The 22,955-nt window shown below is 61.1% G+C and overlaps 1 protein-coding gene across 2 annotated transcripts in view; it reads left to right on the top strand.

Annotated features, from left to right (window-relative positions):
• CTDP1 (CTD phosphatase subunit 1) overlaps positions 1 to 22,955 on the top strand; it is a 55,130-nt gene that overhangs the window by 14,424 nt on the left and 17,751 nt on the right. For both annotated transcript variants that reach the window (XM_047698388.1, XM_047698389.1), the window contains exons 4-11: positions 229 to 357; positions 2,439 to 2,589; positions 4,890 to 4,980; positions 6,848 to 7,014; positions 7,875 to 8,849; positions 10,512 to 10,653; positions 11,223 to 11,426; positions 20,463 to 20,622. In XM_047698388.1, coding sequence (XP_047554344.1) covers positions 229 to 357; positions 2,439 to 2,589; positions 4,890 to 4,980; positions 6,848 to 7,014; positions 7,875 to 8,849; positions 10,512 to 10,653; positions 11,223 to 11,426; positions 20,463 to 20,622 — 2,019 coding nt within the window. The remainder of the gene's footprint in view (positions 1 to 228; positions 358 to 2,438; positions 2,590 to 4,889; positions 4,981 to 6,847; positions 7,015 to 7,874; positions 8,850 to 10,511; positions 10,654 to 11,222; positions 11,427 to 20,462; positions 20,623 to 22,955) is intronic.

Genomic DNA, 22,955 nt, shown 5'->3' with positions numbered 1-22,955 from the left:
GTTATGGGATTACGGTCAGAAATTCTCGTGTGCGGAGTGGCTCAGGAGTGGGGGGCAGGCCGTGTGGCCCCTGGGGCCGTGTTAGCGCGCAGTGGGGCTGCCGGCGCGATGGGGCAGTGAGTGGGGAAGCCAGTGCCCTGCTTCCTTTTGTTTTTCCTGATAGAATCGGATTTGGTTCTGGACCCAGACGTACACACTTTATGATTTTCCTTTTCATTCCGACTTCAGCAAGCTGCGAAGCTGGCAAAGGAGGACCAGGAGCGGCTGCACCGGAACAGGAAGCTGGTGCTCATGGTGGACCTGGACCAGACGCTGATCCACACGACAGAACAGCACTGCCAGCAGATGTCCAACAAAGTGAGTGCCTCCTGGGGCTGGAGCCAGGACCTGTGCCACTGGGCTCGTGTCCCGGAGCTGGTCCCTGCTGGGCAGCACCGGTGCACACTCCTGCCTCCCAGGTCACTCGGCCCTGCTATCACCAGATCCACGCGTGGCGGGGTTTGTGGGGAGGGTCGAGGGTTTGGAACCTGGAAGCCCTGAGGCCCCGGAGCAGGTGGACAGCAAAGGAGGGACAGTCTTGGTGGGGACAGTGAGGTGGTGTTGGGCCTCCAGGGATAGCTGAAATATCGGGGATAGCGGCCCAGGTGGGTCCTGGGTCTGTACTCAAGAGACTGAAGGTAAAGCCTGAGATGCCCCCATGGAAGCGGATTTCTCAGACGTAAAGGGTCAGGGAATGTCCACATTAAACTCTTCCCACATTCCACCTCTTCTCCTTGGTATGGACGCTAAGAAGTAGACGTTCTTCTGGCCCCTTTGGAAAGCGCTTAATGACGTCTGTTAAGATGGCTCTCCAAGGCCTGGGACCAGCTTACGCCGTCCTTAGCGAAGGAGGCCTCACCCACACGGAAACATGTCGTGAGCCCCGCGGGAAGGCCTCTGACAGGAGTGGCGAGGCCAGGCCAGCAACAGGGATGGAGGGATGGGAGAGGTTTGGTCACAGCATTCGGTGACAGCTGCATGTCATCCGGGAGTCATTGCAAACTCAGCTGGAAAGCAGTTTGGCTTCGTGAGCGCGCGCGGTGACGCGGGCATCTGTGGGCTGTCCCCATGGGTCCCATGTGCGGCGGGTCCTTCTGCCACCACACTGCTGCCGGTGGCAGTGAACAGGGACGCTCTCCGCTCAGGCCCGGTCCCCTCTCCCGAGGCAACCTGTGCTGTTCGGCTGCCTTCGCCGTGTCTGTGCACAGTGCGGTCCGAGTCTGTTGATACGAGTGTGTGACGGGAGGGGTTCGGAAGTCCTCTGGGGTTTGTCATTCATGATAACTCCTCTGCTTCGCGAGTGTAGCAGCGAGCTGGAGGACCTCGCGCAGAGAGAGGGTTGCGGCGTGGTTGTGCCACTGTGTCTGCTGGCCCACCGGCCGGGGGTTTACTGTGCCTTGAAGTTGGCACTTCTCATTCACTCCGTAGAAGTTGGAACTCGCCGTGGCATGCCTGTTGCTCAGCTTGTGTGATCTACACGCTGAAGGCGTCCTCCCGCCCGCGCAGACAGGCCAAGTCTGCAACTGGCCCTGGGGGTTCCGTCCTCGCCTCCGTCCCTGCCCGGCCCTCCGGTGCCACCCTGGCCCGTGGCAGCTAGAAAGGCGTGTTCAGTTCTGAGCTCTGGAGATCCCAGCTTGTGTTTTCAAGGACGTTTCTGTTGCACCTGTGCCATAGGGGACCGTGGCTCTGATCCACGCATGCACGTTTTCAGAGAACAGCCACATCCGGGGCGGGTTGACGAGTTCACAGCTGGTAGAAAGTCACTTAGCGTCTGGGTCACTTGCTTGTGTTTTCAGTTCAGCATATTTTTACTGAGAAAACTAATGATAAGCAGGATGAAGAGGATCAAAGATTAGTTTCCTTAGGAAAGTGAGCTTAACTGGCATATCAGTCACACGTAAGCAGGTTGGTATCACTGATTCTGTGCGTCTGCTAAAGGGGGCTTAGGATACCGGGTCAGCTTTTGTGCTGCGTTTGTAGGTTCGTAAACCTGCACGTTACAACAGCCGAGGAGCGGGACTGAGTTTTGTGGTTTGCCCCCGTCGCGGCCTCAGGAGGACGCTGTCGGCGGGTCACTGGAGACCTGCTCTGGGTGACCTGCTGTGGCTCAGCTATGCGGAGGCTCCTGATTGAGCAGGACATGCACATCCTCACTCCGGGACGCTTGCTTTATCCCTTACCAGGAGAAGACTACGAATGAAATAGCCGAAGGGTCTGGAGACACCACTGAGGCTGTGGCAACGGGGTGCTGTCCTCAGTGGTCCTTCAGCGACCGAGGCCGCTCAGTCCCCTCCGTGGTGACCGTCGGTGTCCGTCGTGGGTGGGCGCCCTGAGGGGTGCGGCCTGGGGGTGCCGTCCGGCAGCTTCTGGCTTCTTACCGGGCATGTGTGTCCCTGCAGGGCATCTTCCACTTCCAGCTGGGCCGGGGCGAGCCGATGCTGCACACCCGCGTGCGCCCGCACTGCAGGGAGTTCCTGGAGAAGATCGCCCGGCTGTACGAGCTGCACGTCTTCACGTTCGGGAGCCGGCTGTACGCCCACACCATCGCAGGTGCGCAGCTCCGCCCTCGGTCCCCTGTGCGGCCTCGAGCTTTGCGTGAACATCGTCCCCGGCGGGTTTGGTGGGCTTCTGGAAGATGGAGACAAGAAACCCAGCTCTCCCAGGCTCAGTTCGGTCTCAGAGCCAGCTGTTGCTTCCCCAGATGTGTGGGCTGCTCGCACTCTGGCCGGACGCACGCTATGGCCGGTCCGAAGGTTGCTCAGGACTGCGAGTAGGTGGAAGAGTAGAAACTTCCGGCGTGAGCACACGTGAAGTCGTTTTGTTCTTTGGTTTGGAAATCCCCTGGAATCAGGTTGCTGGTGTCTGTCCATACTGGACAGTCGGAGCACAGGCGTCCTGGCTGTCTCTTGTGTGTGACGGACGCGCTGGTTTGGCTCTGGAGCTGTGCTGGGCAGCGTGTGTGCGGAGGCCTTCTTGGGCCGGGGGTGGTGCGTGCTGGTGGCAGTGCCGCCTGGGGACAGCAGGGCTCTGGCCCACTCTGATTCCACGGATGTTGGCCACGGCACTTCCATAGTCATTCCACAGTGGCCACATTAAGTCCTTCTTCGTGGAAGTGTTTTTACTGGTTGGTCTTGGTCTTTGTGGATGGAGAAGTGACTTCTGAATCCCCCTTGAACACGTAGCACCTTTGTAATTTTCGTCGTGAGCACAGCAGCCGCGTGTTGAAATCCCATCATCTTGTGTTTGCTTTGTTGAGTGGTGGCCTGGTGTCCCCACTCCATGGAACCCTCCTGCCAGTGACCAATGGCACCCACAGCCAAAGGAGTGGTTGGGTCCTCGGGTGCCCCCCTTGGGCTTTGCCTCCTGGCCGCAGGATGATCTGGAGCCGTCGTGTCTCTCCACATCTCCGGCAGTGGGGCCCACAGAGAGCGAAGATAATACTGACTTAGGAAGAGGGGCCTGGGGCGGCGGGGACCTGGAGGCCGAGAGGACATTCCCAGCGGCCCTTGGGCAGTCTGCCTCTTCCTTGTGTCAGGCTTAGCATTCCCACATCCCAACACCTGCAGACACGTCACAGGAAGTAGCCTCGCCACGGGCCAGGGGACCCATCACTGCCAGGTGGCTGCCTTTTAGCATTGGCGACCGCGTTGCGCCCACCCGAGGACTTGGGAGGAAGCTGGGGTCCATGGGATGCGTGCCCAGCGTGGCTCTGAGGGGTCGGCCTTCAGAGGGCAGGTTGCTGGCATGGAAAGGCCTTGGAGCTGGGGGAGTTGAGTTTGGCATCGAGGGTGGGTTTGACTGTTGACAGAGGGTGGCTGGAGGTCCTGCCCTGGTTTATAACCCCCACGGTTTCTGTAGCGTCCTCATCCTGTCAGGTTTCAGTTTTGAAAGTTACCATTTTCGCAGGGTATATATTTTTAGTATAATTAGGATAGATCTATTTTTGTTACAGCGATTAAGAGGTGGGGGTGCTTTTCGTTTATTTGATTGTAGAGACCAGCCACCGAGTGGCATCAGTGTCCATACAGGATTTGTATGTTCTTTAATTAGTAAGAATGCGTGTTGGTAACATTTCCTGTGGGCGTGAGCGGTCTCCGTTAGTGAATGCTGCTGGCTTGGGGAGCCCACAGATGTTAGCAACCGGAGGTGGCCGCCCTCCTCTGCTGTGTGGCCGGCCTCGCGTGTGCAGACACCAGAGCATGGGGCACCTTCTCTCCGACAAGTCGTGAGTCAGATGTGTGGTCTCGGGGTCCTGCTGGGAGGTGGACGGGAGGCCAGCCTGCTCAGCATGCGGGCCGTCCGCAGCAGGCTGCATCGGCGGGCCGCCACGTCTGCCGTCACGGCGCTGACAGGGTCTCCCGATGTGCCGAGAGTATGGTCAGCTTGTCGGAGTGAGCAGGACAGGCTGCTGGGAGCCTCGTTCCCTGCCTTGCTTTGCAAGTAGCCCAAGGCACAGGGAAGCTGCCCACAGTGGCAGAACCAGAATTTTGGGGCCCAGCCCCTCGTGTACGTGCAGCGTGGTGGGTAGAAATGATGTACTCATGCGTTTATTGTCCCCGCAGGCACCACGCCCCGGGGGGTGATGTGAAGCTTTGTTTAGTCCTTATGTTCTGAGCTCAGCCAAATTCCAGGTCATGTTAAATTCAGCAAAGGGTTAGTGAACAGAAGCCCTTAAAGATGTTAAGAGGAACCGTAAGTGAATCGTGGTCCTACCAAGAGAGACTAGAGTGTTTGGTGCCAGTCTGGGACGCTTAGTGTCCCAGTGTCGTGAACAGAAGGGGCTTCACCAAACACAGAGGGGGACATCAGCCTGTCACATGTCTGACCTTTGTTTTGTCTTCTTTTCAAAGGCTTTTTAGACCCCGAGAAGAAGCTTTTTTCTCATCGAATATTATCAAGGGATGAGTGTATTGACCCGTTTTCTAAAACGGGGAACCTCAGGTACGTACTCATTGTGTTCACTGAGGCGGCTTTCTGCTCAGTGTCCAGCGGAAAGCACGTGTGGCCGGCAGTTCTGTGCTTCTTGTCCCCGTTCCCGGCTTCGCACGGCACCCAGAAACCTGCTGTCTTCTAGCCGGGCTCCTTCCTCCCCCAACTCCCTGAGCGTCTAGGCTGTGCTGGGCTCCCTGGCGGGCTCCCAGGGCATGTAGCCAGAGCCCCACAGGTTGAGGGTCTGGGGAGGGGGAGTGAGAGCGGGGCTGGAGCAGCGGGGAACGGAAGGTGACAAGCAGAGGGGCCGAGAGCTCCCGCAGGTGCAGGACAGTGTGAAAGGAGGGGGTGTTGATGTCTCACAGTTGTGTTTCCCGAGGAGCTTGCTGCTGTTAGTCCTGTTAGTTTCTAGATCCAAAGTCACAGCCCCATCTGCTCCATCTGCTCCTGGTCCCATTCCCTTAGTCACCAAGTGCCCTGTGCGTCCTGCCCTCTGTGCTTTCACAGTGGGCACGTCTACCCCGTCCAGAGGCTCTTGCACATGTTCACTGTGTCCAAGGAATTTCCCCATTTCTACCCAGAAAGGTAGTAACCTCTCCCCCACGAATACCCACACATTCTCTCTCTCCCTCCCATACAGCATGGTATCTGCTGTAACGGGTTCCCGTGCGTGTGCGTCCCGGGGATGTTTGGGCACTGACACTGGCCTCTGGCCTTCCGCTGGTGTGGGCCGTCCTCCTACACGTTGCGTGTTTCGGATTTAGGGTGTCCACAGGCACAGGGACCTATTCAAAGCCACAGGAACCAGGAGGAGAATCTGAAAGTCTCTGCTTCAGAAGCCGACCTGGCGTTTGCTAGTTAGTACCCGAGCACGTTGATGAAGACAAGGAACGTGAGGGGTGTTGTCAGTTCATGGAGTCAAGGGAAGCTCCCCCCAGGGACAGCGCCAGAGGGGAGCGGCGTGCTCCCCAGCGGGTGTGGGTGGCCGACCTGTGGCGCGTGTAGGTACAGGCAAGTGAATGCTCTTTTCCCAGTTTTTCTCTCTCTTTCATCTGGAGTTAAACGTGCCAGAAAGCGTGGACTGTGTAAATTATTTTAGCTGCTTTCTGTTTTACTTGAGGGGAGCAGGCTCCGGAGATAGTGTTACTCCTGGACACAGGAACGTGTTTGCTCGGGTAGTTGTTGCCGTTGGCAGCCACAGGACGGAGCAGTGGCAGGCGGGCCTTGGCGTTTACTCCCAGATCCAGGACGAAGTCCGCTTTGAATTCTGAATCCTACGAGCCTGTCTGAGCCCCGGAATCACGGACGGAGAGAGTTTCATGAGACCATGTGAGGGTAGTAGGGTGTGCCTACATCTGTCAGACGGCTAACCCTTGCTAGCATGCCTGCCGACCCCGTACGTTCTGGTAGCTTTTCTGGACTTGAGCAGAGACCGCGCAGGTCCTGTGCTGCAGGAGCCCGCTGTTTCTTACAGAGGGCTGCGCTGTGTGGGCCTGTCCTCCCGCCTTCACCAGGAAAGCCCTTCGCTGTAGAGCGGGCGCCTGCAGGCCGGCCCACAGGCTCGTCTTCTGTGTCTGTAAACGTACTGGGATGCGGCCATTTCTGTGTCAGCTTCCCAGGACGGGGACATGGTCCCCAGACACTAGGCTCTGGCTGCAGCCCCGTCAGGAGCAGCACCGTGGAGAAAGTGTGATTGTGTTAATGTTCCTTTGTCTGGAAACGTGGAGAGTTTAAACACGAGCTGAGCAGGAGGCCTTCAGCGTGGTTTCCGTCTGTTTCCGATGAATCTGCGACTGCCGGCTACCTGCCAGAGCTCATCGTGACTTTTGACTGATTCGTTGTTGTCGTTCAGTGTGCTAGTTCTGGTTTTTACTTCTAGAAATCTCTTTCCCTGTGGAGACTCCATGGTTTGCATTATTGATGACCGAGAAGATGTCTGGAAGTTTGCCCCCAATCTGATCACCGTGAAGAAATACGTCTACTTCCAGGGCATAGGGGACATCAACGCCCCCTCTGGGTCTCGGGAGTCCCAGGCGAGAAGGAAAGGTGGGTGAGACCTTCTGGGCAGCAGAGGAGTGGTTAGCACGTGCTTCCCGCCTCTGTCGTGGCTGCGTTGTTTCTGTTTCTTCGTATTTCAGTCCTTACAGGGCTGGCGCTTAGTTATAAGAATGAAAACCGGGATGTTTGGTTTCCACTTTGGTTTTTGGTTTTCTTTTTTGTTTGTTTGTTTTTGAATAGTACTAACCTAAACACTTTCCCAGTTGGACGAAGACTAAAGGGTTTGCGTAATTCATCGTGTCTGAATCCTGCCTGTCATCCCAGTTTCTCTTAAAAGGCAAGCAGGACAGCGGGAGTTGGGCCAAGGCGATCCTTGGAAAGAGCGAGCTGTGGGGCGAAGCAGCTCCAGCTTGCTGGTGGTGGGCGCTGGGCCCGGGCCCAGAGCCTGCAGGGAGCCCCCCAGCTCAACCTGTCGGGCAAGTGTGGAGCCAGAGTCTGTCTGAGGGGATGGAAGTGGCGGTGTGAAGCGTGTCTGATGGTCTTCAGGCTGTCGGAGGCCTGCGGGGACTGCGGCTGTGACTTAAGAGCTGGAGGCCCAGGCCAGGTGCCGTAGGGCCTGAAGGAGATGCGCTGCGGCGTGAAGCCACAGCAGGGCTGGGAGGCCGCCCGCGGGCTGTCCATCCAAGCGTGGAAGCCTAGTGTGTCCTCTCCATTTCTAACCATTGTAAAACCAAGGCAGAGTGACCTTCTGTGGCCAGAAACCTCACAGCTGGAGTTTGCTGAGCCCAGGTCTAGAGCACGGTCAGAGCTGACACGGGGACGGGGGCTGGGGGGTGCCGTTACTTTAACGAGGGCTTTCACACTGGATGCTAACTAACAGTCCCCTTTTCTTTTGTGCACACCTGCAGTAAGTCCATCTCCGAGAGGGGCCGACGTTCCAGAGCAAGCTCTGTCTGTCAGGGAGACCGAGGAGGGCCGGCCAGGCTCTGGGGTCGAGCAGAGTAATGGTCTTGGGAAGCCCACGAGGGAACTCAACGGGAGCGCTTCTGCTCAGGGGGACTGGCCCCTGCCTGGGCAGGAGGAGGAGAGAGGCAGCCGACCCACCGCCCGTGGCCCCGTGGCTGACGGCAGGGGGCCCCTTGTGTGTGCTCAGCATCCTGATCGGACACTGCCGGAAAAGCGGGCCACTCAGGGCACAGCAGGCGGTGACCTGGATTTTGACCTTTCCAGTGACAGCGAGTCAGACGCCCAGTCATCGTCTGACGGTGAAAGTGGGGAGAAGAGGAGCCTGGAAAGGCCTCAGGGAGCACAAGGTGCAGGGAAGGTGGTACAGCGGGGCGGCCCACCCGGCCCAGGAGGGGAGAGGCCATGCGGAGAGCCGGCCCCGGGCCTGCACCCCGACATGCAGGAGGAGGGTGAGCGGGACGGCCTCTGTGGGCTGGGCGGCGGCTCTGCCGACCGGAAGGAGGCTGAGACCGAGTCACAGAACAGCGAGCAGTCAGGTGTCACAGCAGGCGAGTCCCTGGACCAGAGTGTGGAGGAGGATGACGAGGACGAGGATGACGGAGACGGGGACGACCACCTGGTCCACCTGGAGGACATCCTCGCCCGAGTGCACTCTGACTACTACGCCAGGTACGACCGGCATCTCCTCGGGGACAGCCCGGAGGCCCCCGACATACGGAAGATTGTCCCGGAGCTCAAGAGCAGGGTGCTGGCCGACGTCGCCATAATATTCAGTGGGCTGCACCCGACGAACTTCCCGATCGAGAAGACGCGGGAGCACTACCACGCCACGGCCCTCGGAGCCAAGGTCCTCACGCAGCTGGCGCTGGACCCCGGCAGCCCCAACAGGGCCACCCACTTGATCGCGGCAAGGGCAGGTAGGTGCACCAGGCCGGTCCCCCTCCCGCCATCCTGCGGGGGGCGGGGCGGACACAGAAGACCCCCATGGTGCTCCCGGGCGGGGGTCCGCACTGGCCACTCCAGAAGGGCCCGGTTGTGCGTCTGCAGAGCTTTCAGAAGCCTCGTCCTGAATCATTGCCTCTTCCGTGCCTGCTGTTGGCTTCGTGTTGGTGTCATGGGCTGTGTGTCCGCCTGGGTGGGGGCGGGCGTGTGCCGTCCGTGTACAGTAGCGCAGGCGCGGCACTTGGTGTTTCCCAGCCCCCCCTGCCCCTGCGTGCCGCACGTCGGGCTCCTCCGCCTGCAGTGGGGGGGCCACACGTGGGTCGGGCAGAAGAGGGGGGATGGGGAGGTCATGATGGAGCCCAAGTACGTCGGCGTCCGCACACACGGGTTGGTGGGGAGTGGGCAGCGAAGCCTGAGAAGAGCCAGCACGGAGGTTCCGGCTGGAGCCACTTCGTTCTAGGGGTGAGGTTGGGAGAGTCACTGTAGCAACGTCCCCCTTACACTCCCAGGATTTCAGTCCAGAAAACAGCCTTTCGGCAAGGGGCAAATCAAGAAGAAACACACAGGGCTGCTAAAAAAAAAAAAAAAAAAACAACAAAACAACAACAAAAAAAAACGATTTTTTTAACCAATCCTCACCAGTGATGGTGCAGTGTCTTCTGAACCAAGACCGTCCCCGGCTGCTCGGGCACTGCTCCTCCCACACCTGCACCTGCTCAGCCGGGCCTCCCAGGTCACAGCCTCCTCGTGGGGCCCGCTCGCCCGCCACTGAGCCGCAGGCCCTTAGGTGGCCCATCCTGGTGTGAGATGTGGGAAGATCTTAACCGGGAGGTGGGGGCGGCCTTGTTGCCTCTCTCAGGCATCGCACACGTGCAGTGAGCCCAGGGGCGCGGGGAAGGAGGCACCGGGCTCGTTCTCTGCCTGTGGCTCACCCTTGCCTGGGTGCTCAGCCCCCTCATCCTCCCCGATCTCAGTGTCTCCGCTTGTTCGCTCGGGGATGCTTGATGGCTGGCAGTGCTGGTAGCCGGCCTGGCCTCTGCTCCCTGGGCACAGCACAGTGCGGTCCACCCCTGCGGCGGGCGGGACAGGTGTCCTCACCAACTGTTGAAGAGCCTTTCCAAGGACACAGACACGTGTTGGCAGGGACGCACCCACACCACGTTCCCGTCCACGTGGTCTGCTTTCGCCCCGGCCACTGGCCGCTGGCCTTCAGCAGGCGGCTCTGGGCGAGGGAGCAAGGTGGCCTCGGCAGAGGGGCTGGGTGGGGCTTCGAGCCCACAGCAGGGACGCACAGCCTTTGCCAAGGCCCAGCCCATGGTCTTGGGGAAGAGATCTCCGGCAGTCGGCTGCAGCCCTCGGAAGCAGTGGGACACCCCACCGAAATGGACAGGTGCCTGCTGGCTGCTCTGCTGGGGCCCATCGGTCCGTCAGATCCCTCCCCCTGCCCGTGGGTCCTGTGAGACCCCACAGTGGGTCCCTGTTCTTGGGGGGGCGGGCAGGGGCGGGCAGCGGTGGTTGGAGTGAATTCCCAGGTTTCACACGCAGAGATGGTTCCGGGCAGGGCTCAGAGCCCGAGTGATTGAGGCCGCCAGGCGCCTGCAGCCCAGGCTGGACTGACCGAGCTGGTTTCCCTGCAGGCACGGAGAAGGTGCGCCAGGCCCAGGAGTGCGGGCAGCTGCACGTGGTCAACCCCGACTGGCTGTGGAGCTGCTTGGAGCGCTGGGACAGGGTGGAGGAGCAGCTCTTCCCGCTCAGGGATGACTACGGCCGAGTGCAGAGGTGAGCGCCAGCCCGCGCCTGTGCCCACTCTCCTCCGACCACAGGGTGCTGCCGCAGGACGCGTGCTTCGTCTCTGGGACCACCAGGGCCCGGCCCTGTAGAGCTCACACTCTCACACCACCACCTCCCAAAAGCCCGGTCGTCCCCTGCCCGGCACAGCCATGCAGCAGGGAGGACCAGCTTGCCTGCTCTTCCTTCCTGGCCTGGTGGCCGCGTCGCAAATAACAAAGGCCTCGCGGAGGGCCGGTGGCCAGGGTGACAGTGACCAGAGCGAGGGGCGGGTGGGAGCCTGATGGGCCTAGTGGTTCTGTGGGCTTGTGGGGCGACGGTCTGTTTATCGAAGACGGTTTGAGAACGTGCGTCCTGTTCTCTGTCAGACTTCGGCTGTTGTGTTCCAGGGTGAAGCCCTGAACCAGGCATCAGAGGGGCAGGGATTGCAGAGTTTGTGTGAGGCTCCGGGCAGGGCACGGGGCGCACGCTCCGCTTGTCCTCGTCTGCACAGGCCTGCAGCTGCGGCCAGGCCGGTGTCCGTGCGGCGCGTGTTCTCAGCCCTCGTTCTGTCCCCGCAGGGAGGATGGCCCAGCAGCCTTTCCCGACAGGCAGGGCGCACTACCGGCTGCCTTGTTCCAGCCGACGCCGGTCCATCCCCGGGCCCAGGCTGGGCCGGAAGTTCGCATCTATGACGCCAACACGGGCAAGCTCATCCGGAAAGGCGCTGCGGGCCCCGCGCCCCCTGGCTCCCTGGCAGTGCACGCGGAGCACTCCTCCTTCAGGTACATGAGCCTGCGCGGCCTCGCCGCAGCAAGGTGCCCAGGTGCCCGGGCCTGCCACGCTCGCTGAGCGCTGACCCGCCGGTGCTGGTGGAACGTGGACTTGGGGCTCTGCCATACCCTGGGGTGGGCTTCCCTACGGAGGCACTGGGCCTCATGCAGGTTCTGTTCCGTCCTGGTCCCCGACCCTGGAACATTTCGGGCCGGGGTCTAGCCCATGAGGTGTCCTGCACATGCCCGACGCACTCTCGCGTTTGCTCTGTGGTTTGCCTGACAAGCTCTTCCAACTGCAGACCTGACCTGCACCTTGTCGTCGGCCCCCATCCCCCCGCAGGAGACCCTCCGTGCCAGTGCCCCCTGGTCCGTCCCTTCTGGAGGTGGAAGGCGGCGGGCAGGGGTGGCAGGGCCAGAGGGGGAGCCAGCTCTGGGGTCCCCTGGTGTCCCGTCGCACTTTCCTGCCCAGATGAGACTGAGGGGGCGGTTGTGGCGGCTACTTTGTGAGCAGAGACGTGAGGGAGAGCCCTGGCTAGGCTAGTTCTGCCTCCTCCCTCAGAGCTCGGACGTGTAGATGCTGCGGACGCACTCCGTGCGCTGCCTTGTCCCACACGCTGTGAATGCTCATTTTTACTGCTGGAATGTTCTCTGAGATGGTGAGCTCACCCCGGTTTTGAGCTTCCTGCATCTGAAGGGAACATGCAGGTGTGCAGGGCGCTGCCCCAGGGGCCGAGGGACAGGCCGATCTCCCTGTGCTGAGGAACGAGGTGTTGGACCAGACTGTGTGGGCACAGGTCTCGGGTGGAGGAAAGGCCACGGTTAATGCAGATTCAAGCAGCGCCGCTGACACGGTGCCTGCTGGAGGCCGTCAGAGGGACTCTGGCCCCAGTGGGAGGCCAGCCTGGCAGCGGGAGGACCACGCGGCTCTGGGGCTCTTGGGGCAGACAGCTGGCTTCGTGGGGCTTTCTGTGGCCAGGGCAGCACCTGAGGTGTGGTCCAGGTGGAGGCCGGTGTGAATAGATGCTCCCAGCAGGGGAGAGCTGGGGGGACTAGGCTGGCGAGCCGCTCACAGGTGCTGGGCTCAGTGCGGACTGCCGGGGCCGAGCACGTGGATGGTTCCGCGCCCCCTCGACCAGCCCTCCTCTGGGGAACATGCTGCTGGAGCGCAGCTATGGCGCGTGGCGTGCCTTTCATCGGACTGGGTGTCCTGCCAAGTAAGAATCATCAGAAAAGCTGTGGTTGGGAGGCACACGGCTCAGTTTGCGTGGAGCGAAGCCAGGCACCTGGGCTCTGGGGACCAAGCTCGGGGTTGAAGCGGTCGGCACGCTGGGACTTGGGATAGAGTCCCAGAGAAGGGGACAGAGCTTTTCAAGTGACAGTGTTGTGCTTGATGAAGTCGGACGGGCAAAACAGGTGGACGGCGGAGAAGGTCTGCAGAGACTTGTAGCTGATGCGGAAAGCAAAAGCCTGTTCCAGGACTGGGAAGTCGCACCTACAGTTAACCGGAGACAGTCCTCAGAATCCGTGCACACGGGATGCAGCAGAGAAGAATGGGAAGGAGCCGGGGCGGGTCAGCACAGGGACTTAACGTCTGCAGACGGCCCCGCACCAGGGAGGAACAAATCCTCAGATCCCGTAACTTGCGACACAAGCTGGATAACAGGAAACAAAATGGGCCGTTGCGGGCGGGGCACTCGCTTGCAGGGTTGTGGAAGTGCAGCTTTCGTACGTGCAGTGAGAGTGTATGTATCCTGGGCCGTTAACCACGGGTACCGATACCCATGTTAAGGGCGTACGGTTAAAATCTCCTAAACGTGAGGCAGCACGAGCTGACGCACACGTTCACGTAACAGGTCAGGTGTGCACCTTAAATGCGGTGTTCACGCAGCGGCAGGAGAGCAGCTTGCGTAGCTGCCACACGGACAGCGGGCTCAGTGAGCGTCAAGGGTGACAGGATCGTGAGAGTAAGAAAGACTAGGTGTCCGATGCCACACAGGCCGTGGACAGCGGTTCACACCGTGAGGCGGCAGCGTGTGCTGGGTGGACAGTGGGCGCACACTGGGGCCGTGGGCAGGGTCCAGCTCTCCTGGCCTGGTGTGAGCTGGGGTGGGGGAGGCAGAGCAGGGAGACACGGGGGAAGACGGTCCCAGTGGGCTGGGCGCTGGCAGGTGCGTGAGGACAGCTGCTTCCCCGTGGCCCTAGCCACGGCCACCAGAACCTGAGAAAGCCCTCGCGGCCGCAGACAGCACAGGGCAGGGGACGGAGGCCAGGTGCCGAGCCAGGCAGAAGCTGGTGCTCACACATCTCCCCTCTGGAGGAGCCGGTTGTCTCTCGAGCACAGGCACGCTCGGCTCCCTCAGTGGTGTCCTGGGTGTAGGCTCTGCGACCCTGATGCCGGGGGCCGCCTGCAGAGCCCGTGTGCATGGGGGCACGCTGCGGGGACACTTGCAGGAAACAGGTGCTGACGCCGTTGGTGGGCTTGTGCGGGACACTGGGGGGAGCCTGGAGGAGGGTCAGTGGTGGGCAGGCAGGTGGCCACCTGGACCCTGTGCTGCAGTCTCTGGGGACGTGGGAGGCTGCCTTTCTCCCTCACTTCACGGCCCTCGTGTCACAGGTGTTTATACAGTGGTGAGGGCAGCGTCCCTGGGGGTCGTCTCATTTCTTGTCCTTCCACGGGGCAGTGCTATGGCCTGGGTGTGGCTCCCCCGAGCGGCGGGCTCAGCCGGGCGGCAGCGCTGTGAAGAAGAGCGAGGGTACCCTGAGCAAATGGATGGCGGTCCCAGGTCAGACTGAGGAGGAGCACAGGCTGTGGGACGGGGGAGGGGGCCGCAGGGGACTCTGCCGACACCGGGACCCATGGCCCAGCCGCAGAGGTGAGAGCATCTCCCGCTGCGACAGCCGTCCCTTGGTGTCTCTCCTCATCCACTCGAGTTGACACCCTGCCGTGCTCCTCGCCCAGACTGACCCAGACGCCAGCGCTGAGAGCGAAGCCGTATCGCACTTTACGACAGTCGCACGGGGGACGGGGGCACGGGGGCGGGGTGGAGGGGTTGTGTCACAAGGATCCAGAGCTCCCTCCTCGAGGAGGTGCTGCGCTGCCGTTGGGACGCCGTGTTCGCCTTCTGTCCGCGGGTGGTCTCGTGCGGGGCGTGCGCTCCGCATCCGGGAAGGTATGCGTCAGCAGCGGGTCACAGGCCCAGTGCTGGCTGCAGCCTTCAGTGCGCTGGTGTCACCCGGAGCCGTCACGTCGTCAGGGCTGTACCGATGCTCACGTGAGCGGTTTCTGGTTTTTAGAATCTGCCTTTCACGCTACCGGGAATTAGATCAGGAACCTTTTGAGTTAATCCTTGAGCATAGAGAACAACGTCGGGAGAGGTTAGAGCTGGGGCTCAGACACGGCTGGGGTCGCAGGCTCAGAGTAAGCGGCGGTCAGCCAGGACGTCCGGTGCGGGAGGAGTGATCAAGTGGTGGCCGGAAACGCATGCAGACGGCCAGCTGGACCCCGCTCCGGCCGGGGGCCGCCTCCTTCCACAGGGCCGCAGTGGTCCCGCAGCCGCTAGCGCCCCTTGTGAGCTGTGTGGGAGCGGGAGCCGCGGCCCGCGGGTGGGACGGCGCAGGACGACAAACCCGCGGCCCCGTCTTCCCTGAGGAAAGCGCACACCGTGCGTTAGTTGGCTGCAGGCCGCCTGACGCGATTCTCCTCTCTCTGGAGCTCGGGAGGGTGATTGGCACCACATGAGTCACGGGTTACCGCCGCCCCGCATCTGCCCCCGTCGGGGAGGGCACATGAGTCGCGTGCGGGGGGCAGCCCACGCCTCTCTCCTTCTAGCGGACAGAGCGCTCTGCGTTGTAAAACTAGCGAACACAGTGCCCCAGTGCCGCGGGAGGCGTGGCCGCCGTCCAGGCCCAGAGGCCGGAGGGCCAGGCAGGGCCCGGGTCACGCTCTCACAGGTGCTCTGTACAGGGAGCGTCCCCATGCGGCTCATGGCTGCGGCAGAGAGGAAGGGCTAGAGCTCCCTGTTCATTTGATTTCACACCGTGCCCGCACATGCCTGTGTCCTTAGTCCCCTGTCCACACACAGCGACCCAGGGCATCTCCGTTTGCTCTGTCTGCCCTCACAGGTGCCAGTGTACACAGCCACGTCCCTGGAATCATGGGCTATGAGCCTGCACCAGCCCCCCATCGAGGCTCTGGTGCCCCTCCTGCCTGAGGCCGCCCTGTCCCTGTGTGTCGAGCGAGGGCTGTGGGAAGGAGAGCCCCAGGAGTGGTGGCTCAGCCCCATTCTGAACCTGGAACCCTGTGCAGACCCCATTGTGACATGGCTCTTGGGCCTGTGGGCAGAGATGCTGCTCTGTGCGCTTGTCTGAGCACAGGAGCCTGGGGAACTGTGAGTGTCCGCCTTGCCTTGATGGTTTGGGCTCTAGGCTGCTGGCTCACCTGGAGACTCGAGGTCAGAGCTCCTTGGGGCGCCCCTGCTGTTGCTGGCATGATGCCAGGTTCCGTCCTCCCCTCCAGCGGCTGGCTCGAGGGGCCTCCCCTGGCAGGGACCCCAGGGTGTGCCTGTAGGGGAAGGTGAGCACCCTAGTCCGGGGGTGGGGCAGGGTTAGAGCAGCCAGGGGCTCTCCACGCGGTCTGTCTGGACTTACTCCCCTGCAAGGACGGCGTCCAGAATTCTGAATTCCTCTTTTTTTAACCCATTGTGATGATGTGCTCTTAGTGGTAAACGTTTGTGGGTTTTTTTGTTGTTGCTTTTGTTAAATGTTTTGTTTTGAGGGGTGCCCGGGTGGCTCAGTGGGTTAAGCCTCTGCCTTTGGCTCAGGTCGTGATCGCAGGGTCCTGGGATCGAGCCCCACATCGGGCTCTCTGCTCAGCGGGGAGCCTGCTTCCTCCCCTCTCTCTCTCTCTGCTGCCTGCCTCTCTGCCTGCTTGTGGTCTCTGTCAAATAAGTGAGTAAAATCTTTTAAAAGAAAAAAACGTTTTGTTTTGAGGTCACTGTGGACCCACAGGCAGGGGTACAAAGAGAGCGACCCCGGGTGCCCTTCCCTGGTTCACCCCATGCACACCTGCAGCCCAGTCTCGCCGCTGCCACGCCCAGGGCCCCCGACGCCTGCCCCCCTCCGCCACCTCCATAACCTCGAGACTGCTAACCCGCCCCCCAGTCCTTCGGTCGGTCTAGCAGCGCCACACACACAGGCTCTCGCACATCTGCGGCCCCCGGTCGGCCCCGGGCTAGCCACCATCGCCACACTACTCACGTGTGCTCACTCATTCTCTCCTCCCACAGCCAAGGGGTCCCCTCGGGAGGTGGGCCCCCCATGGAGGGCTGCTCCTAGCCTTTGTGTCTGCGTCCGTTTCTGCGGGACCGAAGCCGGGGGCCGTGTGCCGGGCGTGTGCGTGGTTCCCTCCAGAGGGGCAGCACCTTCCCTCACTCCCTGCAGAAGCAGCGCGGCCCCCTCTCCACACCCCACCATGTTTGGGGTTGACTGCGTTCTTGACGGTCCCACTGACGGGCACGCGGGCCCTCACGTCCTGCTCTGTCTGTCTGTCTGTCTGTCTTCGCCCGTTGGCCCACGGGGCGGTCACGGGGCTGCGGAGGGCGCGTCCTGCTTCTGTGCTCCAGGTACTGCTCGTCCGCGGACGGTGTGGCTGGAAGGCGTTTCTTCTCTGTAGCTTTTCATCATCTTCACCGAGCCGGGTGAAGCAGAAGTGGCTCATTTCGGTGAATCAGGTTCCGTGGATTCATTTTCTTTCCACGAAGGACACACTTGCTCTCAAGTCTGTGAACTCCCTCTGGGGTCCTAGATCCTAAAGGTTTCCTCCTACGTCTTACTCAGACGTTTCATGGCTCTCACGTCTTGTATTTAAGAACGTGACCCATCTGGGGTTTTGCACGGGGAATGAGACTTTCGGTGGCGGGTCGGTTTCACTCTTGCACGTCCTCTGTCCTTGGCTTTGGTGCCGGTGTCCGGTGTCGGGGTGCGCCTGTGCGGGTCACGTCTGCATTCCCACTATTCCCTTCGTCTGCAGACATTCTCGTCTTTTCTTGATCTTCAGGTGAAAATGTTCCGTTTCTGGCTCTAGGTTTTCTGCAGCTGCTGTTTACCAAGTGGGGGGGGCTCGCCCCTCTTCCCAGATTTCCGTGAGTTTTTATCCTGAACGGGCGTGAAATTTTTCAGGTGCTTTATCTGTAGCGATAGGGTCACGTGGTTTTTTCCTTTGGCCTGTCATTTGAATTCTGTTTCTCTTGCTGTTTTCAAGATTTTTTCCTTGTTTTGAGTAATGAGTTTGATGAGGATGTGTCCTAATGTGGATTCAGGCTTTATCCTTTTTGGATTTGCTCAGCGTTTTGAATTGGAAAGTTTAATGTCTTTCGCCCAATTCGGGACATTTCCATCCCCTGTTCTTTGAGACCGTTTCCACCTCCGCCGTGTTTCTCCTCCTCCCCGCCTCCGGGATGCAAGGACTGGATCTCGTCGTCTTCTCGCCTGTTCTGATCAGTCTCTCTCCTCCCTGTCGTACGGCTCTTCAGGTTTACTGATTTTGCCATTTCTGTCTCCTTCCTTACAAAGTTGATCCCGTCCCCTGCGTTAAGAAACTGCAGCTGCTACCGTGTCTCCCGCTCCCAAGCTGCTCGCTTTTCCTCACGCTCCTTGCGTGTGCCTGTCGTTCTCGTGGAAGCCTTTTCACTGCGACGCCCTGACGTCTGCGTCGGGTAGTTCTAGCACCTCTGCTGTCTCCGAGTGGACGTTCGTTCCGCTGGAGACCTTCCTGGTTCTTGGTAGGACGAGTGATTTCGATGGCAGCCAGGACGGCTTTACGTCACGTCGTGAGTGTCGGGACCTTTTCCAGACCTAGAGCTTGGCCGCCTCTGCCTGGCGCTGCGCCCGCGGCACGGGTGGACGGGCTGCCTCCCCTGTGCCCGGCGGGGAGAAGTCCCGGTCTGTGCTGGCCGCTGTTGGCACCCGCATGAGGGTGACTGCTGCCGCCAGGCCGTGGGGGCTCCGGCTGCCCCCCGCGGTCCCCGTGGTTACCGCTGGGTGGAGGTGAACGTCTGAGTCTGACACCTCCCAGCCCGGGTGGGGGCCTTGTCACTGCAGGGAGAGGTGCTTGTGCAGGCTCTGCCGGCCATGGTCTCCAGGGACGCTGCACGGTTGTGGGGCGCTCATCTCAGGCTGGACAGGAGGAAAGGTCCTGGCTCCCCACTCAGCCTTCCTGGAGACTCCTGGCGGGAGCCACAACTGCTGGTGGTGGCCCGCGGTGGAGCAGGGCCTGCCCCAGGAGTCCCTGTCCTGCGTGGTGGCCTCTCCCTGAGCCTCCTGCAGCGAGCAGCCTGCTCTAGGGGCTTCCTGTCCGCCCGTTGGTATTTCACGTTGCTGGCTCCCAGCCCTCCTCCACGGTCTGTCCTCTGGTCCCCTGGAGGCCCGGGTCTCAGGTTGGTCTCCCAGAGGGTGACAGAGGCCCCACCTGCCTGCCTGGGACTGGAGGTCAGCTTGCAATTCAGAATAGACACAGAATCCCTTTGCGTTTCATTTTCTCTTGTGTCTGTGGTGCCGTCTGGGGGGAGCTGTGCAAGCAGCCTGGTGTCGGGAACACGGAGCTCTTTGTCCTGGGCCTCCGTCCCCCAGAGCTGACCTTGTCAGACAGAGGAACGGAGCTACTGGGAGACGCGCGCACATTTCCGAGCAGCCGTGAGCCATCACGTGTGAACACTGGATCGCGTTAGTAGTGAAACAGCTGTTCCCAGCGGACGAGATGCGTAAGAAGAGTGGCTTGTTTGCGTGTTTGGGGCTTTCTGGCCAAGGACAGCGCTTCCTGGCTGTCTGTGCCCACCGGCTGGGAGCTGCCCTTCGGTGGAGACCCCACCCCCGGTGTGGCCTGTCGTTGGTAAAGGGAGAGTCGGGGGCCAGCGCCCGGGAGTGCCGGAGCCTGCAGAAGCGGCCTGGCCGGCCCACATGCCCTGACCTGTCGGCACATCTCAGGTTTCGGTCAACTGAAATCGTTGTTCTGAAGGGGAGACCCCAACGTACTTGTTTTTCAGACACTCTGCTGTTTTCCTGTGTTGGGTCCGCCGGCCAGTGCGTGTGGTGGTGTCCAGCTGTGCCGGCGGAGAGCTGTGTAGATGCTGTCACGTGGGCAGTGCTGGCGAGGCGGCGCGTGTCCCCACACCTGGGGGCGCGGAGGGTGGCGCTCCGTGTTCGCGGGGGGAAGTCCCGCGTCTGCTAGAGGACGCCAGCTGCCTCCCCAGCTGCTTCTCTTCGCTTGCGGGTGTGGACGGAGCTCGCATTCGTGGGGTTTCCCTGCATCAGGATCTCCGGGAGGGAGCGTGTGGCTGGCAGTGACCGTGGGGCCCGAGGCTCCTCGTGCAGGCTCTGAGCCCCGTGAGCAGCCACTTGAAATAGCCACTCGTGCCGGACCCACCGGGCGCGCACGGGCCACTCCCCATCGAGGCAGTGACGCTCGAGAGCGCGTGCGTCAGGTCTGACATGGAGGCCTGCACGCCTGCGGGAGGCGCTGGGACAAGCTCCCTGTGCCCAGCCTGGGACGGGCCCGGGGAAGAGCATCGCCCAAACGCTGCTGGGTTTTGTGTTCGTATCTGACCGTTGAGCAGAGCCGTGCCCTCCAGCGGACGGCTGACCTCAGCCCGTCACCTGCTTCTGCCGCACGTCCTCCTGCTCCGCGGACCACGGGGAGACGGTCTCTCGGCTTTGTCCTCTTAGAAGCCCTGCGGCCTGCTTGACGGTACTTGATAAGGAACGCTTCCTGCTGCTTTCTAGGCCGCGGTTCGATAGCTCTTCCCGTTCCGCCCTCTGTGCGAAGACGGGGGAGGCCGGTCGAGCCGGGCCAGTTGGCGGAAGGAGGCGGGCGTTCGCTTCCAGCAGGAGGCGGCGCTCAGAGAATGCCCGAGCAGGTGCTGTGCAGAGACACGGTGGTTGTCGTAGCCAGAATGCTGTGTGTGCGTGTGCGTGTGCGTGTGCACCTGCTCCGAGAGTCAGGAGTCCTTCCAAGTGACCTTCCTCACGTGGGACCTGTGACATTCATTTCAGAGTGGTTCAGCCGCCGCGGCAGACGCTTGCTCAGGAGCTGCCCGACCGCCGACCCGGAGAGCAGCCCGGCCCCAGTGGACGGAAGCGACAGCCCAGCATGTCAGAGACAATGCCACTGTACACGCTGTGTAAGGAGGACTTAGAGAGTATGGACAAAGAGGTGAGGCCCGCGGGCGCCAGGGCGCCAGGGGCAGGGCGCACCGTGCTCACCACCACCCTTGGTTTCCCAGGGACGCTTCCACCGAGACACGCGCAGTGGCCTTGAGTGACGTGTCAGGGCATCGGCAATGCTGGCGAGGGCCCGGCCTCGGGCTGGTGGGGCCGGGGCCACTGGTGGCCTGCACTGCCCCGCGAGACACCCTCTGACCTCCTGCCCCGGGCACAGCCAGCAGTCCCTTGCAGGATCTCAGCCCTGCGCCCTGAAGATAGGCCCCATCGGTGGGGTTTCTGTTTTGTCAAAGGGTTAATTGTGGGAGTAAGGATAACAGGGCCTTGACGGCCTTTTGAATTAGAGACTAAATACAGCGGCGGTTTTCTTTCCGAACCTCACGGCACTGAGCTGCAGGTAATTTTGTAGGTCAGTCTGTTGTCTGTCTCCTGGGTCATCTTCAGAGAGGCCTGGAACTCTCACGTCAGCCGATCCTGAGTCCACCGGCCCCAGGCCCTGTGGCCCTCACGCCCTGCCCTGGGCCAGTGCCCTCGAGAGGAGGGTCCTGCCTGCCTCTGGGGGTCTCCGTTTGTAGGCGGTCGTGCAGCCTCTGTGCAGAAAACCGTATCATGCATCCGAGGGAACATGGCCCCTTGTTGGCACCCCTGCTGGGCTCTGCTGGGGACGGAAGCCGGGTGCCGGCCGGCGCTCGGTGGCCTTTCTGCCCCAGCACCACACCACACTCCGGGAAGACCTGAACGTAGCAGGACGCGTTTTAGTTTATCTTCAGCAGCAGCAGGAAAATGTCCGTGGTTCCCGTCAGCGCAGAGTCTCCCCAGCAGCTCAGATTATCGTGGGCAGAGGGTGGCTTACCTGGCAACGGCTGGACCCTACTTGCAGATGTGCGAAGTTCCGCGCTCCCGTTTTTTGAACGTTAGCCGGTGGACGTGCTGTTCTTTGTTTCATAAAATGTTTTCTCCAAACAAATTTTCTCCGTGCTCCTGTATCTCTAAGGGAGTTGCTGACCCCACAGGGAGCTGGGGGAGGGGCCCGCTGGCCTCCGCCTCCCTGGCCCCACAGCCGTCCCATAGACACACACTGGCATTGAATGGGGTCGGCAGTGGCAGCGCCGGTTTCGTGTTGGAGAGGTTTGTGATCTTGCCGTGGAATAAGTGTTCAGGGCGACCTGTCACTCCGAGAAGGAACGGTCTGGCCCCTCAGCAACTGGGCGTGTGGGAGGCGCAAGCCGTCTCGGGCTTTGGACCTGGCAGGTGTCGGGCTACGCTGTAAACGCGATGAGACCAGAGATCCAGGTCCCACGCGCCCTGCCGGGGAGACCGCAACTGTGTTTGGGCACGGACACTGGGTGCCCGGGCAGGTGGTGGCCAGAGTCGACCCTCCACCCCATTCCCCTTCCCGGATCCCCGATTCTTGGGAAGCACGGCGGGACGGACTGCAGGGTTTGGAAACTGGTAGTGGAGAAGCAGGGAAGCAAATGTGCACGGCCAGGCCCAGGTCCAACAGGTTCCCTCTTGTCTGCAGCTCTGTCCAGAGCAGAAAAGGTCCCTGGGAGACGAGCAGGCAGCTGAGACTGGAGAGGCGGTCCCTGTACGCCTGGCTGCTGGATGCGGTCAGCTGGTGACGCAGTGGCCACGGGTGGCCTCCGAGCAGCATCCTGCAAGGTCACATGGGGACATCCTGGACAGAGTGTGCCGCTGATGGGAGGGACACCCAGGTGTCAGAAGATGCCGTCACCACCTGTGTCCTTTCTGAATGTCTCCATGCCCAGAGAGGGTCTTAAAGTGGCGTTCAGGTAGCAGGAGACACCCGTGGGCCTCGCGGAGCGCTGCTGGAAAGAGGCGCACTGTCTCAGCGGACGCTGTCTCGGGTCCCTGCTCTGTGAGCTTGAATACGTGGGGCTCACAGTCCTGCGTCCGCCTGGCTGAGTCCCTGTGCTGCGCCACTCACAGTCCGGGCTGGGAGGAGAGAACAGACATTGTAAGATGAGGAGACGTGTGCCAGTCCTGCTTCCCAGGTGGGTTTCAGAGTGCACCCCATTCTGCAAGGCAGCGACCCCGAGGTCTTCCATTAGAGTAGAAGGAAGGTTGGAAGGGAGGGTGAGGCATGTAGGAAATTCCGAAACCTCTGGAGAGAATCCCAGGAAGCTTCCTGAAAATGAGTGAGTTGCGAGAGAAAGGGGTCATTTCTGCCAGCAACGTGCTGGACTGGTTTTGTTTTCTAGTGGCCCGTGTTCTTTTGAGATAATTCAGGGTGGATTGCTTTTTTAGAGTTGTCCTTGTGTGTGTATAAACTTATACACATTGGGGACCTTATGTAGGTGGTTT

This window comes from Lutra lutra, chromosome 12 (genome assembly GCF_902655055.1).
Source record: "Lutra lutra chromosome 12, mLutLut1.2, whole genome shotgun sequence".
Lineage (NCBI taxonomy): Eukaryota > Metazoa > Chordata > Mammalia > Carnivora > Mustelidae > Lutra > Lutra lutra.
The sequence above is the reverse complement of the archived record's forward strand: the minus strand, read 5'-3'. Positions and strand labels throughout refer to the sequence as shown.